General features: G+C 36.3%; 1 protein-coding gene across 3 annotated transcripts in view; it reads left to right on the top strand.

Annotated features, from left to right (window-relative positions):
• The first annotated feature begins 133 nt into the window (after positions 1–133).
• The window catches only part of LOC128997671 (aryl hydrocarbon receptor nuclear translocator homolog), a 129,072-nt gene continuing 101,260 nt past the window's right edge, over positions 134–27,945 (top strand). For all 3 annotated transcript variants that reach the window (XM_054423316.1, XM_054423317.1, XM_054423315.1), the window contains exons 1-2: positions 134–321; positions 12,931–12,979. In XM_054423316.1, coding sequence (XP_054279291.1) covers positions 294–321; positions 12,931–12,979 — 77 coding nt within the window. In that variant the 5' untranslated portion in view covers positions 134–293. The remainder of the gene's footprint in view (positions 322–12,930; positions 12,980–27,945) is intronic.

Below are 27,945 nucleotides of genomic sequence, written 5' to 3'. Positions count from 1 at the left end.
TTTACGTTTATCATATGATTTTCAAATTAGTTATCGTAAGAAATAAGAGAATGCGCTAGAGGTAATAAAATGGAGGCGGTGTTTGGTTGATATGTCAATAGAGGGCGTGAAAGTAGTGATTTGGGGACGTTTTGATCGGATCATAAACAGGATTGAAAAATGGTTGCCATTCTTTTTAGTGATTGAAGTTTTTATAATGTTAATTTTAAATTATGTTTTAGTGTTATTTGTGTAATTGTAATGAATTCTAGTGTGCTGATAGTGATTGAACTAACGAATGAATTTATTTACTCATGTCAGCATTAACCCATTCTGTTCCTGGTAAGTAAATTCAATAGGTACTTCGTGTACGCTAGAAACATTCATTTCTCCATTGAACTACAGTAAAGTTAATGTTTGACATTTAGTGAATATCTATAAGCAGACTAAACGATTATTAAATTATAGGCGACTAAACCTCTCTCAATTTCTATATCATGTTTCAATGATCCAATGGGATCCGTTACAAGTTCGGCCTAAGTTCAAAAGGCTCATAAAATACCTCAATAACTTCTGTCAACACAAACATTAGAAAGCTCTCATGTAACAATGCATTTATGCATAAGTCTAATACAAGAAAACCTGGTGAACATTTCATACTAATTAAGGCTAAATATAGTCTATATTACATTATTGTATGCATTACCACTAGACCAAGAAGTAGGCTAAGTTTGTGTTCTTTGTCATTCAATAGGTTTGCTACAGAGTTTGTCTAGCCTATTTGGTTCTAAACCACATTAACCCACTTTCAATAGGCTACATTCAGGGGCGGACTGGCCCGCCGTGATACGCCTTCTCAACATTCCAATATTTGCGCCCTCGTTAAAGGAAAAATTCATAAAAATTTTTAAAAAATGAGGGGAGATGTGTTTTTAGAAATCAAGAGGAAAAACTTAGAGTAAAAGTTTCAGCAGTGAATAGCAAAACATGAAGTCGGGTGTGAGACCTGAATAGACACTGTCGACAAGCGAGAGCAAAGCAGCTCTTCTCTCTCGTACGTGTAGGCCTACTCCGAGTTGAAGGCACTTTAACTCTGTGGTCTGAGGTACTTAAAAACAGCTGTCCTCTTCCCGCGTCATTTTACGCCGAACGCGAAAAAAACTGCACTGCGACTGCATCCGACATCGGTCGGTGTCACGATGTCGTCTGTGGTAAACAACTAGTGAAGATAATTTAATATTATTCATATTTGTTATAATATTTAATTATTGCTCACACTATAACTATTTCAGTTCAAGTCACATTTAATTTTTATCAATGTCAACTCAACTCTCTTGTAAAATGGCGTTTGCCGTGCATGTAATAAATAAATAAAGAGTGTGAGCTGCCAATTAAAATGTGTCTCTCTTTAGTGAGTGTCTGATTTGTGTCTCTGTGTTGAAAGCTTCAATTTATTTTTATATTATTTACCTACACAGGAAACATGAACGAAAGCAGTATTGTAGAATCACTACTTTTACAAAATTTAAATTAGAATTCCATATCAGTTCAACCAGGCCATCTCACCCACCATCTCAGAATTTGATGAAACTTGGCTTGTTTGTTCTAACCATAAAGATAAGTCACCATACCAAATTTTAACTCAATACCTCTTACCGTTTTTTTTTTATAGCCCTTCAAAGTTTTTCATTTCCGCTAGTGCTAACCATCCGATGTCGCAGAATAAAACTCGCTTACTTTTAGAAAATAATTTATAACTTTTATGTTTACTGAACAATCTTCATGAAAATTCATGTACTTATTCTTTAAGACATGAGGATTCCAGAAAAAAATACTAATACCTCTTAGTTTAATGTAATAAGGCTGAAAAAAAATTCTAGTTTGTACCTATGAATTTTTAAAACGCGGAGACATAGTTTAGCGTAAAATGGATTATCTAGGAAAGGGTATGAGATAAACACAAAAACCTTTTTTTTACTAATAATCCTTATTAAATTAGCTATCAGATGCTGCAAAAAAATTCATGGGGTTTTAATACCTTCATTGTTTTTTATTAAGTTAAATATCAAATTATTAATTTTTTTTCCGTTTTATTTTACAGAACTATAAGGATTTCAAGGAATTAAAATGACCTAGACTTAATCACTGTTATAAAGAACTTGATAATGATTAATTAGTACTAAATTAAAATCATGATATTTTAACCCATAACTGTCTCAAGAACTTATATTTTATACTAACTTAACACCATAATAATTAAAATTAGGAACAATAATGTCTTGTACTTACATGAATATTTCATTTATTAGAATCTTAATTACATTCAGTAGATATGTACAAATAATTTAAGTTAATGGAGTTTTGAAAATTTCTCTTCAATTGATCTCATACACTTTTCTGGAAATTTGTATGTTCTTCCTGTAGCAGTGTCTGGTGGATCAACAATTGCCAGTACATGCGGAACTGGTACAGGGCAAATGTCCTCGCGCTTAGGCCATTGAAATGATGGGAATGGCCCTGCAGGATGCATAAACTGTACTGTCACATCACATTCTTCTATATTAACTTCAGTTATCACTCCGAAGTACCATCGATCGTCATATATACAAGCCACGTAGCTTGATGGGCTTAAATGTTCTTCTGCCACAATCGGTGTTGATTTACTGTTTAAGTTAAACAAGAGAGTAGGTTTCTCATCACTAGAAATCCTCCTTGTTTCCAAGTTCCCTGAACTGTCTAGTGGCTTGAAGTTGTGGAAACTTCGTGTTCCTGGGACTGTTTGCACGTCTTCAAAGCGTTTTTCCAAGAAAGAACGAACGTTACACATATCATCTTTGGAAATAAAAAAAATTAACTTTGGTAATTTTTGATTTACAAAAATCAAACAAATGTGAAGGAGTCAGAATCTGATCTCCGAGAGGCCTCTGTAAACTTTCCTTTCTGGCTAATCTTTTTACTGTGCCTCCAATTCCATCACATTCGGTTTTGCCGTGACTTGTAGCAAAAAATGACCATTGTGCCTTTATATTAAAATCTTTTTCATGGAGGCACAGGTTAAAAAAATTGAACTTATTCTTATATTGGCCGGCACATCCGTCACTGAAATAATGGATTTCAGTTACATGTGAATACTTTTCTTTGATGAATTCTGTCACAATTTCTTGGATTTTGTACACCATAGAAACTTCATGCTTCATATCATCAGATATTATACAGAGAGATAAGACTAACCTTTCACCTGTTGCACTAGTTAGATTAATTATGATAGGATGTATAGTAGGCCTACACGAGTCGGATGTCCAGTGGTATCCCTGGGCTTCATCCTGTATTGTGAAAGAGTAATTTTCACTGAAGTCCATTGAAACTACAGCATCGTTTGCATCAGAGGATTCTTTTAGGGTTTTAAAATATTTTGATTGTGACTTTGCAATGAAGGAGTGGGGAATAAGTTTCTCCAATTTTGATGATAGATCTTCAATGAAGTCTTCAACTTTTGCTGTTTGAGTTATCATTTGGGTTCTGTCAGTTGATATCCACTGATTAAATTCAATGTTGTCGTCTTCATCATAATCTTCAAATTTTGTTAGCAAAAAGCTTGTTAGATTTTCTTTAGGAGGGCAAAGGTTACAGTGTCGTAACATACACTCACGACTTGGGTTTTCACACACCAACATTTTTGTTAGATCTTTGTAGCTTTCATCGAAGTGTGCAGCATGGATCATTAAGATCACATTCTGGTGTATAGTACATACACATACTGAGTGGGTGCCGCTGGCACCAGCCAAGATACACCATTTTGGGCGGAGTGAACAGAACTTAGAAAAACCCACTTTAATTTCTGGATGATCTTTTTTAAAATTTGAGTAAATTTCATGTAGATTCCCTAAAACTAACCTCTTTCTTTCATATTGTTTTTTTCCTATGCTCACGACATCTTTCATTCCAGGTAAAACCCTAGACTGTTCGTCACTTTGGTAATATTGTTTTACCAACTCAACTACTTCAGGTTTAAGATGTTTTCCTCTTTTTGAGTCTGGTTCTGCTAACAAGCCTTTTTCTCTAAACAGTTTCTGTGCTTGTCTCACAGAATAGTCTGAAACCTGAAAAGTGTCTTTTATTCGTTGCCTTGACCAATTTAATGAAGCTGGTATAGTGAGTAGCTGAATCTGTGTTTTCTTCTTCTGTGTCAAATGTAGATCATCCTTTATGTCATTGATTAACTTGTCCATATCTGCAGCCTTTTCTTCAACAGTCTTTTCCAAAGTTCTTTTATCTTCAGGTACTTCAACGTCAAGAACCAACTCAATTTTTCTTTTCACGCTTTCCTGTAATTTTTCAATTTTTTCTTTGGCATATTTTGGCTTACTGTGTTCATTTAGAGCATGAAGTTTCAAGGGTGAGCAACCTACTTCTGTTAATGATGTATTTAAAGAAGAAATTACCTCTTCTTTTTGTAAATCAGGGTAATGCACATCACAATCTTCACACTGTTCACCATCACTATCAGTACATTCATCTGTTGTGTTTTGAGCTTTAAACAATGTTTTTTGACAAGAGGCACATAGTTTTTCTCCTGGTTTTATTTTGAACCCCTTTAAAATTAATACTTTGCTTTGCTGTACTGTGGAGTCAATCTCCACAACACTGTTTGAATGTCCCGCCAATCTCAACCCCTACCGCTGCTCGCGCATGCGCAAGGAGGCAAGCGGGTAAGACGAGTGAAAACCGTCTGTCGTGTGTCGTGCTCCTGACTGCAAACACCATGGAAGGCTAAGTTCTTGGGAAATGGGGGGACCCCCCCTTAAGGTATTGTGTGGTAGCACTAATTATTGATAATATGTAATTTCAGATCATGGTATCAATTCACTATAACATTCTTTCCATTATTAGTAATTCATCATTAAATAAAATATTAGTTCACGTTGTGTCCAGTCAACTCATACAGTAATTATTTCATAAGTTGAACAATGTACATATTTCTGTGATATAAATGCATTAATTAATGAAACAATCATCAAAGCTGGCTATTAGGGCCTGTGATTTGCGGTAAATTGTCTCCTCTGCATCAATAAATGTGTTCAGTTAACGTTTCCAACAAGAACGATTTGGTCTGGAATTTAATTCACATGACCAGGTCACCAAAATGTGGCACCATTATGCCACAGTACAGTAACTACTCTCAGTGTTTTTGTTATGGGTTTCTTATGTTTCTTGTATGGATCGCAGCATTTCTTTTGTAAAAATTCAAATTTATTCAAAAAATAATATTTATGGTGAAAACAAATAGTACCACCATCATCCTCTTTCCCAGTTCTTAGCTTTATTAGATTTATTTCTTCTTCAGATAAGTTATTGACATTTTGGGTACCTTTATTTTTTATGAAACTTGTTTTGTGGCATTCAGTTAATGTTAAATCCCCTATACTGCATTTAACTTCCATTTTATATCTTAGTATAATATAAATTTTCTTTTAAAAATACAAAAACAAACACTAGTTTCATACATAACTTATATTAAAATAATATTGTAAGATAAACCACACTATATAAATTATCTTGCACAATACTGCACTAAACACTTGCACTACAATGTTTTATGTTGCATCAAGGAGCACCAGATACTGACTGAGCAAAGTCCTGCCAATAACAGTACAACAATAGAATTGCATGTTAAAGACTTGAAAAAAACCTGTTGCCACTTGCTCAGGAAGCTCAGGCTCCAAAGTGTGCTGACTAGGAAAGCCTGTTGTTACTTGCTTAGACAGCTCAAAGGCATTATCTTATAGTTCATATATTTTAAATTACTAAACATTATTTTATATATTATTTTATTTTTATTTCAATATAAAATGAAGTTTTTGAAACAGTTAAGAGGTTGAAATATGACTAAATTAATTTAGTAAATTAGAAACATTTTGTAATAGTGTATAGGGCAAGTTTTAATTCCTTAAAATTCTTAAATAGTTCTGTAAATGAAACGAAAAAAAAAATTAATAATTTGATATTTAACTTAATAAAAAACAATGAAGGTATTAAAACCCCATGAATTTTTTTGCAGCATCTGATAGCTAATTTAATAAGGATTATTAGTAAAAAAAGGTTTTTGTGTTTATCTCATACCCTTTCCTAGATAATCCATTTTACGCTAAACTATGTCTCCGCGTTTTAAAAATTCATAGGTACAAACTAGAAATTTTTTTCAGCCTTATTACATTAAACTAAGAGGTATTAGTATTTTTTTCTGGAATCCTCATGTCTTAAAGAATAAGTACATGAATTTTCATGAAGATTGTTCAGTAAACATAAAAGTTATAAATTATTTTCTAAAAGTAAGCGAGTTTTATTCCGCGACATCGGATGGTTAGCACTAGCGGAAATAAAAAACTTTAAAGGGCTATAAAAAAAAAAACGGTAAGAGATATTAAGTTAAAATTTGGTATGGTGACTTATCTTTATGGTTAGAACAAACAAGCCAAGTTTCATCAAATTCTGAGATGGTGGGTGAGATAATCATTTTTCGTTGGTTGAATTGATGTGGAATGACCCGACAGTGTATGTGTTAACTTAACCATTACACAGTAAAGGTTAAACAGTAAACATTATTTTAATACCGTATGTGGCTACCGCCTATTAATTAATTATTTCAATATGGCACTAATTTGGTCAACTTTCCTATTTTACTTACAGATAGCCAGCTCAAAATACCTTCGTAGTTCTCTCTAGGCTATTTCGTTTGTAGAAATAGGTTAGGTAGGCCTACTTTAGGGTTACAGTTTTGACTTAATGTAATGCTAAAAAAGATTAAGTCAATAAATTGGTTTTGTTCACAGTGAAAGCATATTGTTTGTGTTAAAATAATTTCATAGAAATCTAAAATATATAACTTCTGTTATTTACAGTGCCAAAAAATACAACAGTTGCAAGTTCAGGTTGTAAACAGGAAGCAAATGATTTATATTGTATGCATGCAGCCAAGTCATGCAAGGGAAAATAAAGAAAATACACAAATATAATACGAAAGAACCTAAGAAAATCATTTGTATTTTAATTTTTGTTAGGATATTTACTGTCAGAATAGCACCAAGTCGTGTGGGTAAATAGTCTAAATTTTGTAAACTAAACATTGACCAATAGTGTCAGTTATCAGATTTCTGATTTTCCACTGTTAATGCCTCTAGATTGCCTAAAAATGCGAGTTTACAGGTATAATTTTTAAACTATTTTCCGGGGGAGGGCTATTTCCCGGACCCCCCTCTTCACAGGGGGGTATTCCATACCCCCCAGACCCCCCGGTTGGCGCCTTCGGGCTGGTCAAGGTTTACGCCCTAATAGAGTACCCAGTCCGCCCCTGGCTACATTGAACTGAAGTAATAAGGTTCATGCTTGACGGTATTTCTAGATTAAGCCTTTTGTTAATTAGGCCAAGTTAGTGTGGCTTTAACACGTTCGCTGCTGCCCATCAAGTGGCAGGCGTAGCCCCAGTGCGGCGCAGCCCGCAGCTTCGAACAAACCCGATTGCCGGGCTATTGGCTTTCATATTTTGGTATGACGAATATCAAATAACGTGTGGTGATGTCCTGTTTCATGACAAGAGTCGACGTAGTTTGCTAAACACCCACAGTAGATGCCATTATTTTACAATAAAACAAAATTAATATAGCACAAAATTACAGTTAACAAACGTAACGAGTGAGTCAAAATCCACCAGGTATAGTTTCGGAACGAGTAACGATAATTACAAATGAATTGCACCACAAAACTGCCACTGTCATACACGAAGCACGGACAAAAATACTCCGACCTACACCGGAGTGCGGCTGCACTCAAACGGAATAAGTACCGCCCGGGCGGCGCGCCGCAGCGTGGCGGAGCGCGGAGCTACCGCCCGGGCGGTAACCCGCAGCGAACGTGTTAAATTAAGACCTGTACAAAGAATTTAAAACTTGCTAGCCTACGTTACGTTACGTTAAGTTAGGCTGTAGGCGTCAATTTTTATTAATCTATAAATCTAACTTTCTAACTTATATCTGGTCCAATTGCTTGGTAGGCCTAAGTTAACTTAACTGATCTTATGATTACTTAGATCAATATAATAACTTACAGCTAAGTTATGAAACATTCAATGGTAGCATAAACTTAAGTGGTGTCTAAGTTAACACGTTGCTGGTGTTTAGGGCAAAGTCCAACCCTGCCCCCCTTGCCATCATGTATTGGAACGCTCTTGGTGGAGGAAGCCTCTGTACCGTGTACGATAAGTAAATATAGGTACGGAAAATTGACACGAAAGGTCCCAACGATTTTGATTAAAATTTCACTTCTTGATCAGCATGTGTGTTATTAAATTTGTAGGAAGTAAATAAAAATACTTCTAATAACACTTGAAATATATATTTTCACTTAGGCTTACTGTTGACTCACATATAAAAGATAGTAGGCGATCGATTTTGATTGTAGGCTACACCCTACAATTGTCATTAGACTCAATAACTTTTTATACAATATATTTTAAACAAGTCTGTTATCTCTGCACGATTAGTTGAGTTCAGTAGGCCTACCATCTTAAGTGAAGCTAAACAGTTGTATAAGGCAAGTCTCACGTTTATGGACGTTGAGAAAATTTAAATCATAATCTTCTCCTTGAGCCCTACCTCATAGTTTAACATTGCTTGAACTGTCTCGTTCTGGGGCCAAAGCCCCTCTCCCACCACCACACCTGGCTTCAGTCTGGGACAATTTATACTTGCTTGAGCTGTCTGCTTACAGTAAGTATCTTTCAAAATGCCTATGGTCTTAAGGTCTGGAGAAATAGCCCGTCTTAAATTGATGAAGGCCCATTTTTTTTTTTTTTTAGAAGTCTATCCAGGACAATTGCTCATTTACGCTAGATTTAAAAGACCATTTCAGACCACTTTTTATAGGCTAGAAGAAAATAAACCTTGCATGCTTTGCTTAAAGAATAATCTACTGTTTAACTCTCAAATGTTCATAGTTACAGTAGCCTAATACAAGAAACTGCAATTCAATTAGTGCCTAAACAAGACTGAGCCAGGTGTTGAATTATTTTGAACATATTGGTGTTATGTTGTTTGACTGGTTCCATATAATCGTAAGGCCTGCCACACACTGGTCAGAGAAAACGTTTTTTCGCAACACAAAAATGTTGCATTGGTGTGCGTTGGTCTCAGACAAAAGACAAAAACTGGAGGAATACTAATTCAGTCACCCGTAGGTGAGGAAGTGGACGTAGCAATTATGTTGTGGAACTTTATACAACTTGCAGATTTAAACAAAGCAAGGAAGCATTGAGTCCATCCCATTAATAAAAAAACGGAACATTTGGGGGTTCATTGCGGAGTTACGAGCAGATGCTGCCAAATTTTATAATTACTAGCTGTAACCCGCGGGCTTTGCCCCGTTTAACTTCTTAATTTTCAAGATGATCTTGTTCGCATGGCTCAATCACGTCCTGGTTGAAGGACGTGAGGCCCTTCACATTCGCTACGCTCACTCACCTTTAGGTTGGAGCTCGTTCGCTAAGCTCACTCACCTTTAGGTTGGAGCTCGTTCGCTGCGCTCACTTGCCTTCAGGTTAGCTCGTACGCTATGCTCACTTGCCTTCAGGTTAGCTCGTTCACTACGCTAACTCGCCTCCAGGTTGAAGTTCGTTCGCTATGCTCACTCACCTTTTGGTTGCAAATTAGCTGTTGTCATAAATGTAAAAGAAATAATAGCGCTGCACCCTGTTGGTAATCCTTGTAACTTTAATGCTATTGAACATCATAGAACAGAACCAACTTGTTTAATTGAAACAGCTGTTAAGATTCATTAGTTCCATTTCTCATAAGGTTAACATGGGAAACTCCAGAGCCACTGGGGCGGAGCCGATTGGACGGATCACGAAATTGATGGTGTAGTATAAACCTATTCCATGAAATTCTACACGTATGTACCAAGTTTCGTGGCAATCGGTTCAGCGGTGTCTGAGTTTATCACTGCCAAATATATATATATATATATACAAACATCCTCTTTACTTATAGATTGTAGAATGAAAATTGATACCAGTACGTTTGATAACCTGCTAAATTTATCAACGTCGAGGGTAATATCGACGTCAATAATACCCACTCCAGAACTATTGTCTTCAGACGTCATTGTTACTCCACGAGGATCTAATAGGGCAAGTCCTATGCATCTGTGTGAGTGCCTGTACGTGTAAGCTAATGTATCCACCCTCCGCGCATGCGCATAACTGTTTGTCTGACCGCGTTTTTGCTTCAGACAAAAAAATTGGAGGCGATTACAAAAGCACCCATAGACTTCTTCCTAGACAATACAACACGCCTGAAGCCTCTGTCTCATCAGCGTGTGATGCTTTCATTTAACTACATGGCGCTTCCGACCGTTTTGTCTCCTCCGATTTGTCTGATTAGTGTGCGGCCGGCCTAATATGTCATTGTTCTGTACACTGAAGCAACCAATCTATCTAGATAGGTGGATGTGCAGTTGACTATTACGATTGCTAACTGAAAATTCATGTTACCGTTAAGCTCTGTTCAAATTACTTACTGGCAAAAGGTGCTGGTTGATATCTAGAAATGTTTTTCTGAAATTCTTTTTGGTAGAAACCTTGAAGAATAATTTGAAGAATTTTAGTAGAATAATTGAAGCTTGCCTCAAACATTTTTGCCGCTAAGCATCCAAACATTAACCAGTGTCTGCCAGCAGGGCCGCTTTAAAAAATGGGCCCGGGTTAAGAACACAATAAGGTTAGGTTTATTAGGATCGCAAGGATGAGAAAATTTCTCTCACAAGATAGGTGGAGAGGGGCACAATTATCTCTCGGGGGCCTATGGCATATCACATGTAAACTACGGGCCTGTCTGTTAGTTCAAAGGGGCAGTCTTTGCTTCCAAAGTTACCACTTACTTAGTTAAGTAGCTTACTTATATTTTTAATTTAAGTGGCTGTGCATAGCTTGAGTCATAAAGGTCACTCTATTAAATTTGACGGACAGCGCCAAAAATATTGTAATTTATTATCTATTTAAAACATCTAAAAAAACTAAAAGTTATTATTGTAGGCTTACATTCCTGACGGCCATATTTCCCTATTTCGTGGACATGTTGGTGGTTGCCAAGGGCCTTGACCTGGGCGGGAGCCTCACTTGGGCTTCAAGGAACTTTTTTTATATTGAAAAATGTATTACATTAATCTTATATGGGATGGAAATGTTTGTTGAGCTTTTATCTTCTTGATTGCCAAAATCATCTGCGAATATTACACAATCAAAAATAACAGCTTCAATGCATTCGCGGGAGATGAAGTCTCAGCAACCACGAAAGATTTTCGCAATTTCTCTGTGACCACAAAAGACGTTGATGATTTCCCTGCAGTCGCAGTAGACAAAAATGATTCTTCGCAATCGGTAAAGATATTCACTATTTTGTCATGACCCGGGCCGGAGAGAAGAAGAGGAAGATGTCCCTGCAAATGCGTATTACGATTTCTTCGTTACCGCCGGAAACATAGGAGATGTCTCTGTGATCACAAGAGATTTTCACCTTAAACCCAGGAGACGTTCAAGGTTCCTCTCTGATCGCAGAATATATACACGATTTCACTGCGAGATCCGAAATGAAAATGTCTGGCCCGCAGATCCCTTTTTTAAAGGATTTATTATTTAGTGTCCTAGGTCTATTCATCAATTGGATCGTAGAAAAGAAGGATTGAGTTCACCTCGCTACAGCAATACCTTGTGTATTTCTAAACCTCCAAGCCGTAATTACTAAAGAATCCTAATAGAGAAGCTCCTCTTGTAAGAGCCGCTGGGGCCTTTGGATTCTAAATACGGAAATTGCTCGTATTCTTGATCTTGGACCACACTTTGCTCCTATTAGACCAGCTTTTTCCCTGGTGAAACCAAAATAGCTAGATTTTTTTCTGCAACGGTTTTACAAACAAAATAACAAGTTTTATAAAATGAAATACAGTAAGAGTACCGTAGTTCAAGTAAATTTATCCAACCCTGCTAAGCACTACTTAAACACTAAGAAGAGAAGCATTTTTTGGCATAATTTGTTTTAAATTGATTCATGAAATTGTGGGTCATGTAGTTTGTTTAAGAGGCGGTTCACAAGCTTGGATTTATTGTAGTCCGAGTCCAGAATCTAGGAATAACCGGTATTTGCGCCGCAGCTTAAAAAATCGGGTTCACGAGCTCAAGACTTTATAAGCCGCAGACCAAAGACTCCACAAAGTTAGTGCAGGAATAAAACCTGGTTTTAAAAGTTAGGTTCAAGAGTCCAATTACAGATAGTTACGGCTTTCTAGCATTAAACTTGGGAGTCAAGTCCAAGCTCAAATGAGATGGTCCATGCCCAAAGGAACAATAATGGTGTTTGGTCTCCAACTTAAACCCTCAGACCTATGAGGCAGGTTTAAGGTGACATCATGCCGGGATTATCTCATTAGCTCCATCATTTTTAATATTTTAAAAACTAATATGGTTTTAATACAGTTCATCATTAAGTTCTGAAAAATTTAATTACCCACAACGCCTTATTAAAATATGTGTAAAAATTGTTAAAACGTAAAAAAAATGCATCAAACAACTTGAACTGCCGCGGGAAAGATCATAAGCGAACTGACACTCAATGAGTATGGTTCTTGGTGATAACACTGTCGTGTGTTGTAGGAATTCCCTGCGAATCCCTGCCATTAGGCTCCGCTTCAATTTGCGCTCGACCAAACTTAAGCCCGGCTTATACATCATTGCGCTCTGTTTTGTGAACCCATTTTTTTGTCGTCGCTTATATAGTACGGGACCATTGTCTGGTCGCACTAAGAAGTCCCGACCTTGTGATCCCTCAAGTGTTTTATCCACCATTTCATGTTAATTAGGCCTATGATTTTTTTATATAGGTATCAATTCTATTGATTTGTTTGCAGGCACTGACCCAAGCAAGGTCATCCAGAAACGTCGAGCTGGCTCGATAGGGTGAGTATCAAGCTGAAAAACGCTTAACATTTTTGCATTTGTTTTGTAATTGTAGGCTTAAGGACAATAAACGTTTAGGCCTATCACTTTAGAGTAATGATAGGCCTAAGGTTCTGATACAGTTTTTTTTTTGTAAGACAATGTTTGAAATGAATCTGATTCTGATAATCTTTACTTGTTTAAAAAAACCTCTTCGCTACATACTACACCTGTGGTCTAATTTTGATGAAATTTGGTAAGTGGGTGGTCTTTTTAGGTTATTTTCCCTTTTTTAGTTTGATTTTAAAATAGTGATTTTCTCATGAAACCACAGAAAAATGTGTTTTTAAAAATGGTAATGATTATAATATTTTTTTTACAAAAGAATACAACCGCTATGTTGTAAAAAGTATGGTTTAAAAGTTATTGCAACTTTGTGAGTTTCCCCATCAAATATCATAGTTACTTCTGTTCATTGCTTATGATAAGGGTCGTTGACTAGCTAATATGTGCTTTAGTCCGTCCGTTTGGCTATGATTCCCAGTGGAACCTTCTCGGGACTCAACTCACCCTTCCGACCCGCTTGCCAGGCTGACTGTTGATAAAAAGTTTATTACCTGTCGGACAAAGCTGGTGACGATTCAGAGTAATTGAACTACTATTAGATTATAGATATTAAGTATCCACATCGTGTTTTGGCTCATTATTTTTGGAATTTCATGTAGAACTCAAATTTATAAAGAACAATTTATTTGAGCTTAAAATAAAAAAAAGTTCCTGATCTGTGGGACTGTGACAGAGGGTGAGTTAATTTCCGAGAAGGTTCCTAATCTGCTGGGTATCATAGCCAACCCGACAGAGTGTAGTATGTGTCAGATTGTTGATACAGTTCATTTTTATGTTCTCAGCAAGTTTTTTTAGACGTACACAAACACTTCAAAATACTAAATGAGTATTTTAAAATTTAGCTCTACATAATGATCCAGTAAGAAATTGGGAACTTGTTTGTTTTAAGGGTAAAAAATGAGAAAACAAAATTTCTACCCCAAAAATCACGGATCCAGTAGTTTAATCCTGCTGATTCATGAACTCGTTTGAATGAACGCAGGTTTACATATTTATACCAAATTTCATAGAAATCGAATGATTTTTACTTGAGTTAATGTGCTAACGGACTTAAAAATAAACTAGTGGCATGTAGGGACATAAGTCCCTAAAAAGCTCAAATAATGCAAAACAACTTATTGTAATATTAAAACAAACTAACAATCAAATTATTTATTTGTCAAGATGGACATTCTTGTACACTAAACATATCTTTGTGTAAAAAGTCTCTCTGTTTGTTTTGGTTGTTGTTATCTATATATTATATTAAATCCAATATTTGCTCTTTTTTGCGTTAAAACGACCATCAGATCGTGATGAAACTTTAAGGAAGTAAATAAGTACTATACAAAATTAAAAGTTTTATTAGCCACATTGAGTAATATTTTATGGTTTTAGGGTACTGACTAAAAAGTAAACCAACTGCATGTATTGAATACTATGGCTTGGAAATATAGCGTGATCAACTATACTAAAGTAAACAAAAATCAGCTGCGTATGGCTTCCAATGCTATTCTTATGGAAAAAATTTAACGTTATATCTAAATTTCGGTTAAAAGGGGAAATTCCATTATTTTTCCCGCCGTAACGGGGTCGTAGACCTTTAATTTGAGCCCTCTCCCGTCGTTCTACGACTTCCCAGTCGCCCACAATTTTGACGCAAAGAATCGGCTTACGTAATTAATATATAAGATATAGACTATATATGAATTAGAACTAATAACATTTTTGCTGGGGACATCAAAACGAAAAAGTAAATTGATTCTGGGTCCAGATCTAACCATGATACCTACGGCAATAGCTTATCACCTAAATGGGAAATTTTTGAAAAGGAGGGGGTTCAGACGGTCAGAGTGATGCGGGACTTGGTATTGTACTGTGTACAGTAATTATGATCAAATCATCATCATACCTACTATTGCAATCGTGGTACCGTTAGTAACAGTTAGTCCGCTTTATGTTACCTCCTCTCAGAACGTTAGGTAGGTCTTTAAGACAAATGAGGCGTTTCTCCAGGACTGCTTTAAATTAAGTGGTTTTAGGTTTGTTAGGGGCGAAAGAGAAAATCCCCCTACAATTAAGGTAGGTAGAGAGGGGGACCTCGGGGGGCAGAGGCGGCCCTATATAAAGGTGAACAAGGCAGTTCCTTGGGCCCCAAGCTTGTCAGGGGCCCCGCACAGCTGTTTTTCAGGTATTAAGAGCGGCCCCCTATTGAACTTCGCCTTGGGCCCCGCAATCTCTAGGGCCGCCACTGCTTACGGGCCCATAGCGCATCACATGCAAACCGCCAGCCTGCATCTTTTGGCACAAATAAGTGTTTTTCCGCAGTTAGAATTATTACAAGGAAGAATAATAAGACAAACAAGTCTGCAGTGTTTGTGTACGTTTCACCTCTAGGTTGGCAAATTGAATGTTTATTAAAAGTTTTTTTGAAATGTATATGTATGAAACATGTTCCTATGTTTTGAAAATTTTTTGTAGATTTTCAAGTTTTAATTTTAGTATCGTAATAATATAAATATTCGTTTTGCAAAAAAGTTTATGAAACAAAGTAAAATTGTTTCTGAGACTATAACAAAATTAAAATTACTAACAATTTTGTATGAAATTGTACTAATATATAATTTATTGATTCTTATTTTTAATCTATACCTTGAAATATATATTGTAGAACTGCTATATATTGTAGAACTGCTATATATTGGCAGACCTGAGACAGCACCTAGTTATCATTATCTTGTCATCTTCCCTGAGTTTTGAGTTGTGTAAAACTTTTCTTGGTTCTTACGTGAACATTGTAATGAGATAAGTTTGGACTTAGCTGATGTTATGTTTGACATTCTTGCTGTGATTTGTTTGTCTGAAATGTTCATGAAGTTTTGAATATATTGTGTCATTACCAGAAAACAAATTATGTTTCATTCAATACATGTTTTTTTTTTTTTTTTTTCTAAGACTAAATGTGAATCTTGGAATTTCGAGACACTTAACACTATGATGTGCACTTGTGAAAATCCTTTGCAGTTTAAATGTTGAATACTAGATATTCATTGTTTGTTATAATATGACTAGAATTTCACATTTGTAAAAAAATGTAATCACACTCACTCTCTTACTTATGTAAGACAATGTTGAACGAGGTAAAAAAAAAACAACAAAAGTTTTATTCTCCTGATTTGATTTCCACATATATATTTCCTTAATATTGTCATTTTTGTTTTCTATTTAAATAACATTAATTTTATTGTGTACTTAGGTTTGCTGCTGTTTTTTTTCTATAATGACATTTTAATAGCTACCTATGAAATTAATAAATTAGCCAAATTTAAAAATAAAATGGTTCCCTAAATAAACAAACTACAACGCTACAGCAGTTAAATTATCTGCATAAGAATGACAGGGGAATTTGAATTTTACTTGTTACATTAAATCAGCCTTTCACAAAAAGTTACATTTTTAAACAATGTGTTTTGATTTATTTTTTTGAAACAAGAACGCTCAAGATGAGAATAAAATTAATGTACACAAAACTACACTTTACAAATGTACAGTTTTATGTAATTTTTAATTTACATTTTAAATTAGGTTGTGTATGCTAAAATTGTGTTTCATTAGCCAGGAATATTAATTAAATAAAAGCCTAATGATATAGAGAGCTGGGTCCAGTTTCAAACAATTTAAAAGCTACACACTCCTCTCAGGATCGAACAGGCGACCTTTTGAATAAAAGGCTAGCACAATAACCCCTCAACTAATCAGAGCAAAGCCTAGGTTACGTTAAAATCAGTTTTCTTGCAAAAAATCTTGTAAACTAGGCCTACCATAATTACAAAAAAACTGTGGACAAAAATTATAACAATATAAAATACATAATGTTGATTGCACACGTACATTTTACTTGTGTTATCAAATCCATAATGTACACAATAACACACAAGGGCGCTTCACATCAAGATGTACCTTGTGATTTTGACAAACACGTCTTTTGTCATGTATATTAGGGCTGCACCCCTCCCCCCTCCCGCCCCCTTGGCGCTGCGGCATTCAAAACACACGCGGCTCCAAACACCACCACAGTAATGACAACAGGCGTCAAGATTGTCAGCTCTAACCAGATTAGGATCTCGTCACCGACATTGTTATTCAGGGGAAAAAGCGCGCATCACAGCCCTTCGCTTATCATCCGTTATCTCGCTACCTGCGAGACGAGACGTGGAGTTTGATGACGAGATTGTGTGATGTATAAGGGTTGGCGGGCGTGAATTTTGGGTTTTGGGGTAGACGTGAAGTATTAGTTTTTGTTATTACATCTATAGGTGTTGGCCTCTAGTTTGGAATATAGCTAAAAGTCGTTGGTGGTTGGTGGGATTTGAACACGGGACCTTGGGACCGGAGCCCCGCGCTTTACCAATTGACCAGTTTACTTCGGATGTGAGAATGCAATGGGGGATACGTAAAGATGCTAAGTGATCTAAGGTTTGTGTTTTGACTCGTAATGTTTACAGAATACCGATTAAAGAAAAGTAAAAAATAATCATTGCAAGTTGCACAATGTAACCAACCATATAATATAAAACTATTAGGCCCATACGGACAAGTGTTAAGTCAGCAAAAAACATTAATCTACTACCAAGGAATAAAGTAGCATACCATGTAATTGATTTTACATGATGAACAATGGGATATCAAAGAAATAACTTGGCAAAGTAGTTTTTCGTATTTAATTTAAAATTATGGTCAACTGACTTGACGATCATGTACCTTTTTGGACATCTGGTATAATCCCGTCCTTATTACTTAGACAATACATACAAAATGCTATTAGAAGACAACATAACACACCTGTCTTGCGTTTTTTCGATTGAAACAGCACTTAAATTTGCGCCGCGCCGGAAATAAGAGGAAAATAAATATAAACATATTTATAATAGGTACCGGTAATGCTCAGAATGTTTAAAATCGCACGGTAAAGCTTCGATTAGAGTCACAAAAAAGACCAACGTTCTCTAGAGAACGTATTAACAAATACGAGAACTATAGAGAACGAATAGTTTCTTGAAATCATCCTAAACAGTCTTACGAATACTTACAGGTCGTGTTTTGTTTTCTATTGGTTCAAGCATGATTTGTACACACAGGTAAAGAAATTGCAGCATCGAACTAAAAAACTGTAGGCATTTTAACAACCGTCTGTGCGCGCGATCGCCGCGAAGGAATGTTAGAGTTCGAGCAATTCGTCGAATCAGGAATAATCCAAGTTGTATCGACTTTGATTATTCGGTATATCGGATTTAAAAAACCGGAGGCACAACATCTATTGATGTAGATTTCGATTTCAGACAGATTTTATTACGATTCGTCGAATCAGGAATAATCCAAGTTGTATCGACTTTGATTATTCGGTATATAGGATTTAAAAAACCGGAGGCATAATAACTTTTGATGGAGATTTCGATTTCAGACAGATTTTATTACGATTCGTCGAATCAGGAATAATCCAAGTTGTATCGACTTTGATTATTCGGTATATAGGATTTAAAAAACCGGAGGCATAATAACTTTTGATGGAGATTTCGATTTCAGACAGATTTTATTACGATTCGTCGAATCAGGAATAATCCAAGTTGTATCGACTTTGATTATTCGGTATATCGGATAAAAAAAAAACCGGATGCATAATAACTTTTGATGGAGATTTCGATTTCAGACAGATTTTATTACGATTCGTCGAATCAGGAATAATCCAAGTTGTATCGACTTTGATTATTCGGTATATCGGATAACAAAAACCGGAGGCATAATAACTTTTGATGGAGATTTTAGACAGATTTTATTACGATTGAACCCACGTTTTTTTCGGTGGTGTGAGGCAGTATCGCTGCTGTTAACTATGTTTACTCGATAGTATGACATGACATAAGAATATACTTTCATTCATGCGACTAACCGGTTGACGGAAACGTTAAGATTTTGGACAACAACCGGAGGCGCGGCAATCGGTAAAGATTCAGTTTTTGGGTATCTTCAAACTGATATCACCTCTCATTCTCAGCCATTTGTGTTAATGGTGTTATGCTTAGGTAGTATCACTGTTGTTACTTTCTGACTATCTTCAGACTCGTAGATGGTTTTAAATCGCACCGTATTTGGTATTTACATTCAGTTGATGGCCATCAAGTAGATTTTTAGTTAGGTACAATTTTTTCTCTAATCAAATTGTTGTGCAGCAGACCTCCTACGCCTTCAATATGGCAAATGTAATGAAACTGGCGTTGAATTAATAAATGTAGGAGCTAAATCAGGAAATACGTCAATGGTCATGCCGTAAGTAATTGGTCTAATCTGGCGTTACATTTTACACACTTTAGAGGCTTCCCTTGTGAACAACATACAGATTTTATACTTTGAAAGTTGTTAACCGACTGGTAGACAATTATATTGCAAACTCTCGGTAGTTTCGCATCGCTCTGTCGTGCCTAGGAACGCCACATAAAATATCGACCGGTCGATGGTTCCACCGCCTCTACTCGGTTGTATCTAAGGGAGTATGTTTAATCGTATCGTGTCGCTATGTTTTGTCGAAGCATAAATTGACCTGTCGATAGTTCACCGCGACTACTCGATAGTATCGCATCGCTGTCGTGCCGAGGAACGCCACATATATCAACCGGTCGATGGTTCAACCGCGCCTACTCGGTAGTATCGCATCGCTGATGATCGCTTTCGTGCCAAGGAATGCCCATCGATTGCCACGTATATCGACCGGTCGATAGTTCAGCCACGAGTACCCGGTAGTATCATCGCATCGCTGTCGTGCCGAGGAAAGCCGCATATATCGACCGGTCGATAGTTCACCGCGACTACTCGGTAGTATCTCATCGCTGATGATCGCTGTCGTGCCGAGGAACGCCAACGCCGCATATATCGACCGGTCGATAGTTCACCGCGACTACTCGGTAGTATCGCATGGTTGTCGTGCCGAGGAACGCCGCATATATCCCGAACGTGGTAGACCGAAGGTGTAATTATTCGCCTATAAACCAGTTTGGTGAACTCGAGCGGTGACCTTGTTCAAAACAGTAATTATACCGTGGCCTAATGTGAAAGTTGCTGTTCGGTCGGCCTGTAACGTATAACGTAGCCAACGTAGCTACGCTGCACGCCTCTCTCCCGTCTCTCCCCCCTCTCCCCCCATCTATATCTCTCCCTTTATCGCGTACCGAAGCATCCGGGTAAACGGTGTCTGGGAAATATCAGAAAATCGCACCACAAACATCCCAGTTCAGACATGTAAACACTCCGCGCAAATGATAACGTAAACTCAAACTGTATTACGTTTATTTGAACGAGTTCGCGAACCAGTAGATCGGACTAAGGACAAGGTTTTATGGGCGGAGGTACTGTATTGGGTAACAATTGGAGTTTTCCCATTTTAACCCCTCAAGACGTAACATTTTTCAGTTTCGTTCCAATCGTTACAGCTTAGAAAAGAGAATAATTTAGTACATGAAGCGTCTTTTTTCGATTTGGCTACGGAGAAAATAAAAAAAAATTGTAAATGTAAATCCCCATGTTATTCTTATGGAGAATAAGTAAGCCGTTGTAGTTTGCTTTTTTAAGAACATGATTTGATCAAGTTTGGAAAACTTACTTATTTCATCCTAAGCTATGAAAATTTTACTAAATACACACCTGTTACCTTCCCTACAGCAGCAAATCTAAGGAATCGCTAAACCTAATGCAATCACACGATTAGAAATTCGCCCAGTATGCAGGTTTGCTGTATCGGGAGTATTTTATTATTAGCCTACATAGTGCTTGTAAGTCAACCCTCTTTAATATTCTAAAATAATAATATCCTTTTATCCGTTTATTTCTCCGGGCTGTAATGTAAGTTGTATTATGGTACTTAATACTTAATTATAGGCTTTGGTCATTGTAATTTCTCCGTTTTATCATGATCTGACAGTAATTTTCCATCCAGAAAGGGTATTCATTGACGTGTAATCAAGTGTATGCAGTGTTAATAACTATAATTAATTCTAGTTTACGTAGCGTAGGAGTATATGCTGCGTATAAATTACTAATACCGGTGATTGTTGCTTGATTTAAAATAAAAATATGGTTTAGTAAAGGTTAAAGTTGCATTTTCTTACGATATACTGATTTCATACCTTTTATAAATGTGCTCATGTTCTGCCTACAAAATTTATAATGTGTATCGATATAACTATAGCACTATTCAGTTTTTCTTCATGAAATCGCTACACGTTGTACAAAGATCATGTTGATACAGAAGTTTTATATTTGAGATCCAAAATGGAAATTGATGATCGCAAGTTACCCCCTCTTCGACACCCCCATTGCTCATACGTTCTCAATTTATCATAAGGGATGAACCAGGTGCCACCCTGATAACTCCTCCCTTCACAAGTAGACTTTCTTTAAATACCACCTTCCCCTGTGGAATAAAGGGATGGTTGGATGGAATAAGGGGCTTAGGGGAAGGTTAATTTTTACAAACATCTTTTTGTAGATTGGGATTGTTGACTTGTAAATCAATTTCGGTAAATGCGTTTGTATAGTAATTTATTACTTTTAATTGTGAGGTCCAGACAGACATAAGGAAATGTTATTGTAAATTAGAATTTTTTTATTACAAAATTATTTATTGTTCGTTTAAAATATAATGCAATACGATATACTATACACTGAAGTTGTACATAATTATAGTGTTTTTGAATTCAAATAAAAAAAAACTCAAATCCTACTCACAACATAAATCTTGCTAATTAATTACTATTGAAAAATAAATCCCCGAGGTTACTGAACCTGTGTGGAAAAACATTTTAATCGGATATCAAACTTTTAATCTATCTGAATTGACTTTGAGGTATATGAACTAAATTAGTCTAAACTTCAATGTTAAGGGGTTACAAGAATGAAATTATTCTGTTGTGAGCAAGTTACGTAACAAAGCAATTCTGCTGAAATTGTTCAACACTACTGCAAATACGTAATGTAACATAATTGAGCTTTCAATCAAAATAAGTTGGAACATTTCGTACATGATCGACATACCTGATTTGAAATGATAGTTGAAAAGTCACCCACTAGTGTAAACACGACTACACTATAAGGATGTAAACATGCAATTTAACAAAGCTCGGTCCCCTTATTTGAGCGACAAATTGTGTGCAACACGAAATAGTTATTTGTGCTCATAATACACACAGGATTTGCTACCACCATAATCAATTTTACACACAGATTAACGTTTTAAATGTATATAAAATGTAATTTAGGTTATGTTTGATTTTTAAATTATGTTATTTTCTTACCGTGTGATTGGTATAGAAACGCCAACTGTGAAATCAGCTGATTAGCGAGCAGGAATGATACATTCCCGCTTTAGAGCGTTGGGCTATTTTCCATACTGTTTGTAGGTATGGAAATGTGACTTCCATGCAGTGATAGGAAATAGTTACTAGTCTTTCAAACACTACACAACACGTTTATAAGGTTAGGTTAAATCCAAGCGTTGAACGAAATTGGAAACGCTGCACCAGCTGATCGTAGACGTAGTATCTTGAAGTGTCTGTTCTCCCCATTGCTAACAATTTAAGGCTGTAAACGTGTAATCGAGCAAAGCTCGGTCCCCTTGTTTTGAGTTATAGATGTAACAAGTACAAACACTACGTTGTACACATTCAAATTTTGAACAAAGTTTGTCCTCCAATTGCTAACGACTATTGTAACTACGACTCCTAAGGCTGTAAACGTGTAATCGAGCAAAGCTCGGTCCCCTTGTTTGAGCGACTGATATATGTGCAACACTGCTACACGTAATGTAACAAGTCTGGCGCATTAGTGAAGTGGAGAGATTTAAGAGGCCCGGCTGTTGGCAGTTTTCAACACCTGTCTCGCATTATTTCTGTTTGCCCTTACTCAAACTGTGTAGAGTTGACTGCAGTGGATCCGAGCTAAATTGGTGATCGGTGGACTCGTGCGATTTGCTTTTAGGTTTTATAACGTGGATGGATCTGGATAAATTTCCATAAAGGTTCTATTCAGTTTTTTAAGCCGTCAGAGTCTGAGTATTATCTTTTTTTGGATTTTTGTATAATTTTGAAATATCAAAGAACAACATTTCGTAGAATAGGATGTAAATAAATCAATCAATCAATCAAATTTTAGATGGGGACACAACTATGTGCGTATTTTAACCCAAATATGAGTGAAAGATGTGTGAAGGATGAGTGGCGCGATTTTGTAGTCTTGTTAAGGCCGACATGTTCCTTAGATACAGCTGTTAATTAATAGCCCATACAGCTAATGGCAACTAAGGGACCTACAGTTTATAGTGGAATCCGAACCACGTTTTACCCTTGTAATCATCAAATTGGTATAATCATCAGGATAGTACTGCGGATAGTCGTAGTACTCACTACAGTATATAGTGCGGACGTTAATCCACACCAAAGAGTATCGCATCCACAGTGCATGCCTATAAATATCCACAATTTGTGACCTAGTAGCTGGATTACAGGACTACGCCACAGTTCCAGTATTAAAAGTATCGGCAAACGGAGAAAATAAAATTATATACAGTAACACACGCTCTAAGGTCATTCGCCTGTGTTCGTTTTAAATAAAAATAAATTGATTTAGTCTGTCCGACATCTATATGTTATAGATATAGCATATAGATGTCGGACAGAAGTAGATACTTAAGCATCCAACAGTAAATTAACTGTTTGATATTACTACAGTAAGACGTGCAATTTCGATCAAGAAGTCTCTGATTCCACTTCTACCTAACGCATCTCAGATTTTGTATCCAGAAAGTTAACCTTGTTTACTACTAGTCCAATAAAGAAATTTTCAATCCCATGATATTTCTTGTTTGAAGAAAAAAAAAACTATATCAAGTAAAGATAAAAAGTTCCGAAGATATTTCGTGGGGTTTACGCTATCAGTTCAGTATTTTAAATGTTTGTGAAGACATTATTTGATAGCCTAATGAAAATTGACATAATACTCCATGATAGATCCAATTAGGTTTGAAAGAACAACCTTCAGATTTGTAGGCAATCTCTAACCCCTCGGATAACTATACAAAAGCTATCGAATGTAAATTAACGAACTACCTCAAATAAGGTAATCTAGCCCGTCATAAAGTGTACGGAGAGCTAACGGACGCGTTCCACATACGGCAGCTTAATTGGCACCGTACGGGACGAATTAATCAGCTGTTATATTAAACATGTGGTTAATCCTAATTTAATAACAAGATGCAGACCAATTACGCCACTTGTAAAAACAACTCTCATTAGAAGATGGTTGGATGAGCTTGATATACGAGCCGCTATCAGGCACCGCTCGTTAAACCTATGCTGCTATGTTGTTTGAGGAATTGTTGAGGAGATTTTCCATCTATTGGATGAAATGTAAAGTTTTCATGACGTTTCGGGGACTGAAATCTGATCCCGTCAACAGGTTGGAAAGTATTTTGAACTATTGGCTTTTGGATACTGAAATAGTTATTCTATCTATATGGACAGGCTGAACCCAATTTTGTTTGAAAATAAACGTTAAATGGGCCACAATGAGTGTGCTATTGGAAAATCCTTTTCTTTCTTAGTTTTTGTTACGTTGACAGTTGATGCTGCTAAAAATGCTCAAGTTTAGCCTACCAAATGTTGTCCGTTTAGCTTGGTTAGAAGGAGGTATGTACACTTCGTTGGTGGACATAATCTTTGACTATTAATACAACTATTAATTCTGTATCCAATAGTCAATGACCCAATCAACCTTGTTTATTTGTTTTTGTTTTTAAACAGGCTAAAACTTCAACCTGATAATGGAATGTCCAATCTTAAGCTGCGTTGTCCAAGGCGCGTCTGTTGCGTCTGACGCCGAGCGATGATCGCTGGGCGTCGATCGCTTGGAGGCCCGTTGTCCAAGAACGCGTCTATTCAGTTCAACAGTTGGTTGCTGACTGTGTAAAAATTTATTTTGCTCTCACTATTAGCGTTAAGAGCCAAGTGTTGAAGATCCTATTCATCGAAGAGATAGAAAACGAGGAAATTCTGGACCTTTAGTGAACCTCGATTGTGTACCCACAGTGTTTTCAAAAAGAGAAGTGAGGAAGGATATTTTAGAATACCTATCAAAAACCACTTTAATGCAGACAAGAGTGCATTAATTGATTTTTTTTTACTTTTAATGGCAACAGTTTAAGTTCCGTTAAATCGTTTAAAGTTTAAGTTGTAATAATTTAATTTAACACTAATTTATTATTATTTTGAAATTTTTCTTTACTTAAATACAGATATCTCCTATTCTAAATAACTCCCAATATGTAATCCATAGCTAAAATAAAAGTCAATACTTTGGTGAATTATTTTAGACTATAACTTTAATTTAATTTTGATTTAATTTTGTGTTTTTGTTCGTAGCGGGTCTCTAACTCGTATGATTTTAATTATCAATAACTCAAATGTAAGCCCTTACATTACTGAATATTTTAAGGTTGAAACGAACTGCAAGCGTTAATAAGAACTGGAGATATTTAAAAAAATGATAAAAGTACGAAACGTCTTTAAGAAATGTATGGGGAAGAGTTTTCGTTTGAATTTCTTTAAAACGAAAAATAAATGAAAACGGATTCCCTCATTTAAATTAGCATGAAAATCTAGTTTTGTAAATTATGTGTCACAAAACTATCATTACATAAAAACAATATGTATATCCAATATGGCGGATCCAAGATGGTGGCCATAAACGTGTTTCCTATCGAAATGAAGTACTAACCACCCAATAAATACTGGTGGTGATCTTAAGTGAATATCTCGAAAATGTGCATAAAAGATGCACGTGGAATCATTTTTTATTATTTTTCCAATGTTGGGAAAAGCCACCATTTTTTATAATGATTTTAGGGGGTTTCTCATGGACCGATTTTTGGCAACCTTTAGTATATCAATCAGCAGACTCAACACTACAAAATAAAACCCTAAAACATTATCTTGCAATCTTTTTAGGTCATATTCTATATTTCTTTGACTATAGCCATTACATTAAGATACTGTATATTATTATGGAGTATACGGGAGAACACAGAAACAACAATGCAATAGACGCAATAGACGCTGGCCGTCAGCGATCCCGTCTGCTCCCGGAGCAGTGCCCCGCGTCAGACGCTCAGCGTCTCAAGCGTCATAGTCCAGGACCTGACTAGGGTTCTGTGTGCATGTCGTGTATAGAGATTTTTGCTTTTGCATTTCAATATAGGTGTCTTAGGAAGTGTTTTCCACTCGGGTGTCAAGTTCGCACCTGGTACGTTTTCGAGCTATGACGTCATCAAGATGGCGGCTCGGCAATTTTTAAATGCGTATATTTCGCAAACCGTTTAACGGATCGAGATGATTCTTTTTTTGTTTGAAAAATATTTTTACAAACTATCTTTTTTGTATTTACACATTTTTTGTAAACTTAAATATTCACCGCACAATATTGAAAAACATCGTTTTTATTGTTATTATATTTATTGTTTTGCTTATAACTTCTTAACCGCTGATAAAATCAAATACCACCCGTTGCAAAAGTTGTAAATAATTCTATACCCTTTCCAATGATGCCAAACAATATGTGATTAGACCTAAAAATAAAGCAAAGAGATTGAATAAACCGTAAAAAACACTGAAAGTGGTGTACGGTCCGGGAAAGATTAGTCCTGGACATGACTAGGGTTCTGTGTGCATGTCGTGTATAGTATAGGGAATTTTGCTTTTGCATTTCAATATAGGTGTCTTAGGAAGTGTTTTCCACTCGGGTGTCAAGTCCACGCCTGTTTCGTTTTCCAGCTATGACGTCATCAAAATTGCGGCTAGGGCAATTTTTAAATGCGTATATTTCGCATACCGTTTAACGGATCGGGATGATTCTTTTTTTGTTTGAAAGATAATTTTACAGAAAATGTTTTTTGTATTTACACTTTTGTTGTCAACTTAATATCTATCTGTTGTATTAAGTCTGTTCCTTTTATCATGTGTTTAAATATGTTTGTTGTCAGATGTTTTTGTAAACATTAGTTAGTTTGAAAATAGAGTTTGTTCAAGCAAGATGTGTGAATAATATTCTTGTATAAGAAATAGAACATGGTGGCAGCTTAGTGGATTTTTTATCGAACAAAGTCTAAAACCACGCATGATGTCAAGTAAGGGCAGAAAAAAACGAAATACTCGTAGGCAAAGGTATGAGGACAATGAGGAGGATGCCCAAAGTGAATTCAACTACATGTCAGAAAGGGATTCTAGAAAGACTGAAGGTGAATCACTAGGTTTTGCATTGGGACAGACAAACCGAGAAAATAATGCAGTAATGTGTACTCCTACTCCTATGATAAATCTGACGTTACCAACTCCAGATACCTTCTCTTTTACTCCGAATGAGTGGCATTCCTGGAGGAATCGCTTTCAAAGGTACAGACGGGGGTGCGGTCTAGATAGCACTTCCGACGCTCGGCAAATCGATGTACTTTTGTTTACAATGGGTAGTAGGAGTGAAGATATTTTCGATTCGTTTTCACCAAAACCGAATACTTATGACGAGGGCCTTTGATGCATACTTTGTGCCAAGACGAAATATCATTTATGAGAGAACAAAATTTCTGAGACACAAGCAAGGGAGTGATCCATCTGAAAAATTCATAACAGATTTGCATGGTCTTGCAAAAACGTGTGCATGGGGTGAACTGAACGATGAGATGGTGCTTCTGGTCCTCATTATTGGTATGAAAGATGAGGCTCTAAGTGATAGACTCCAGCTGGACTCTCAATTGACTCTGGAGAAGGCGATTAATACCTTGCGCCAACACG

The sequence above is a fragment of the Macrosteles quadrilineatus genome, unplaced genomic scaffold (genome assembly GCF_028750875.1).
Source record: "Macrosteles quadrilineatus isolate MER2022 unplaced genomic scaffold, UCM_ALF_1.0 Scaffold_6__1_contigs__length_79288215, whole genome shotgun sequence".
In the NCBI taxonomy this organism is placed as follows: domain Eukaryota; kingdom Metazoa; phylum Arthropoda; class Insecta; order Hemiptera; family Cicadellidae; genus Macrosteles; species Macrosteles quadrilineatus.
This window is presented reverse-complemented; position numbering and strand designations above follow the sequence as displayed.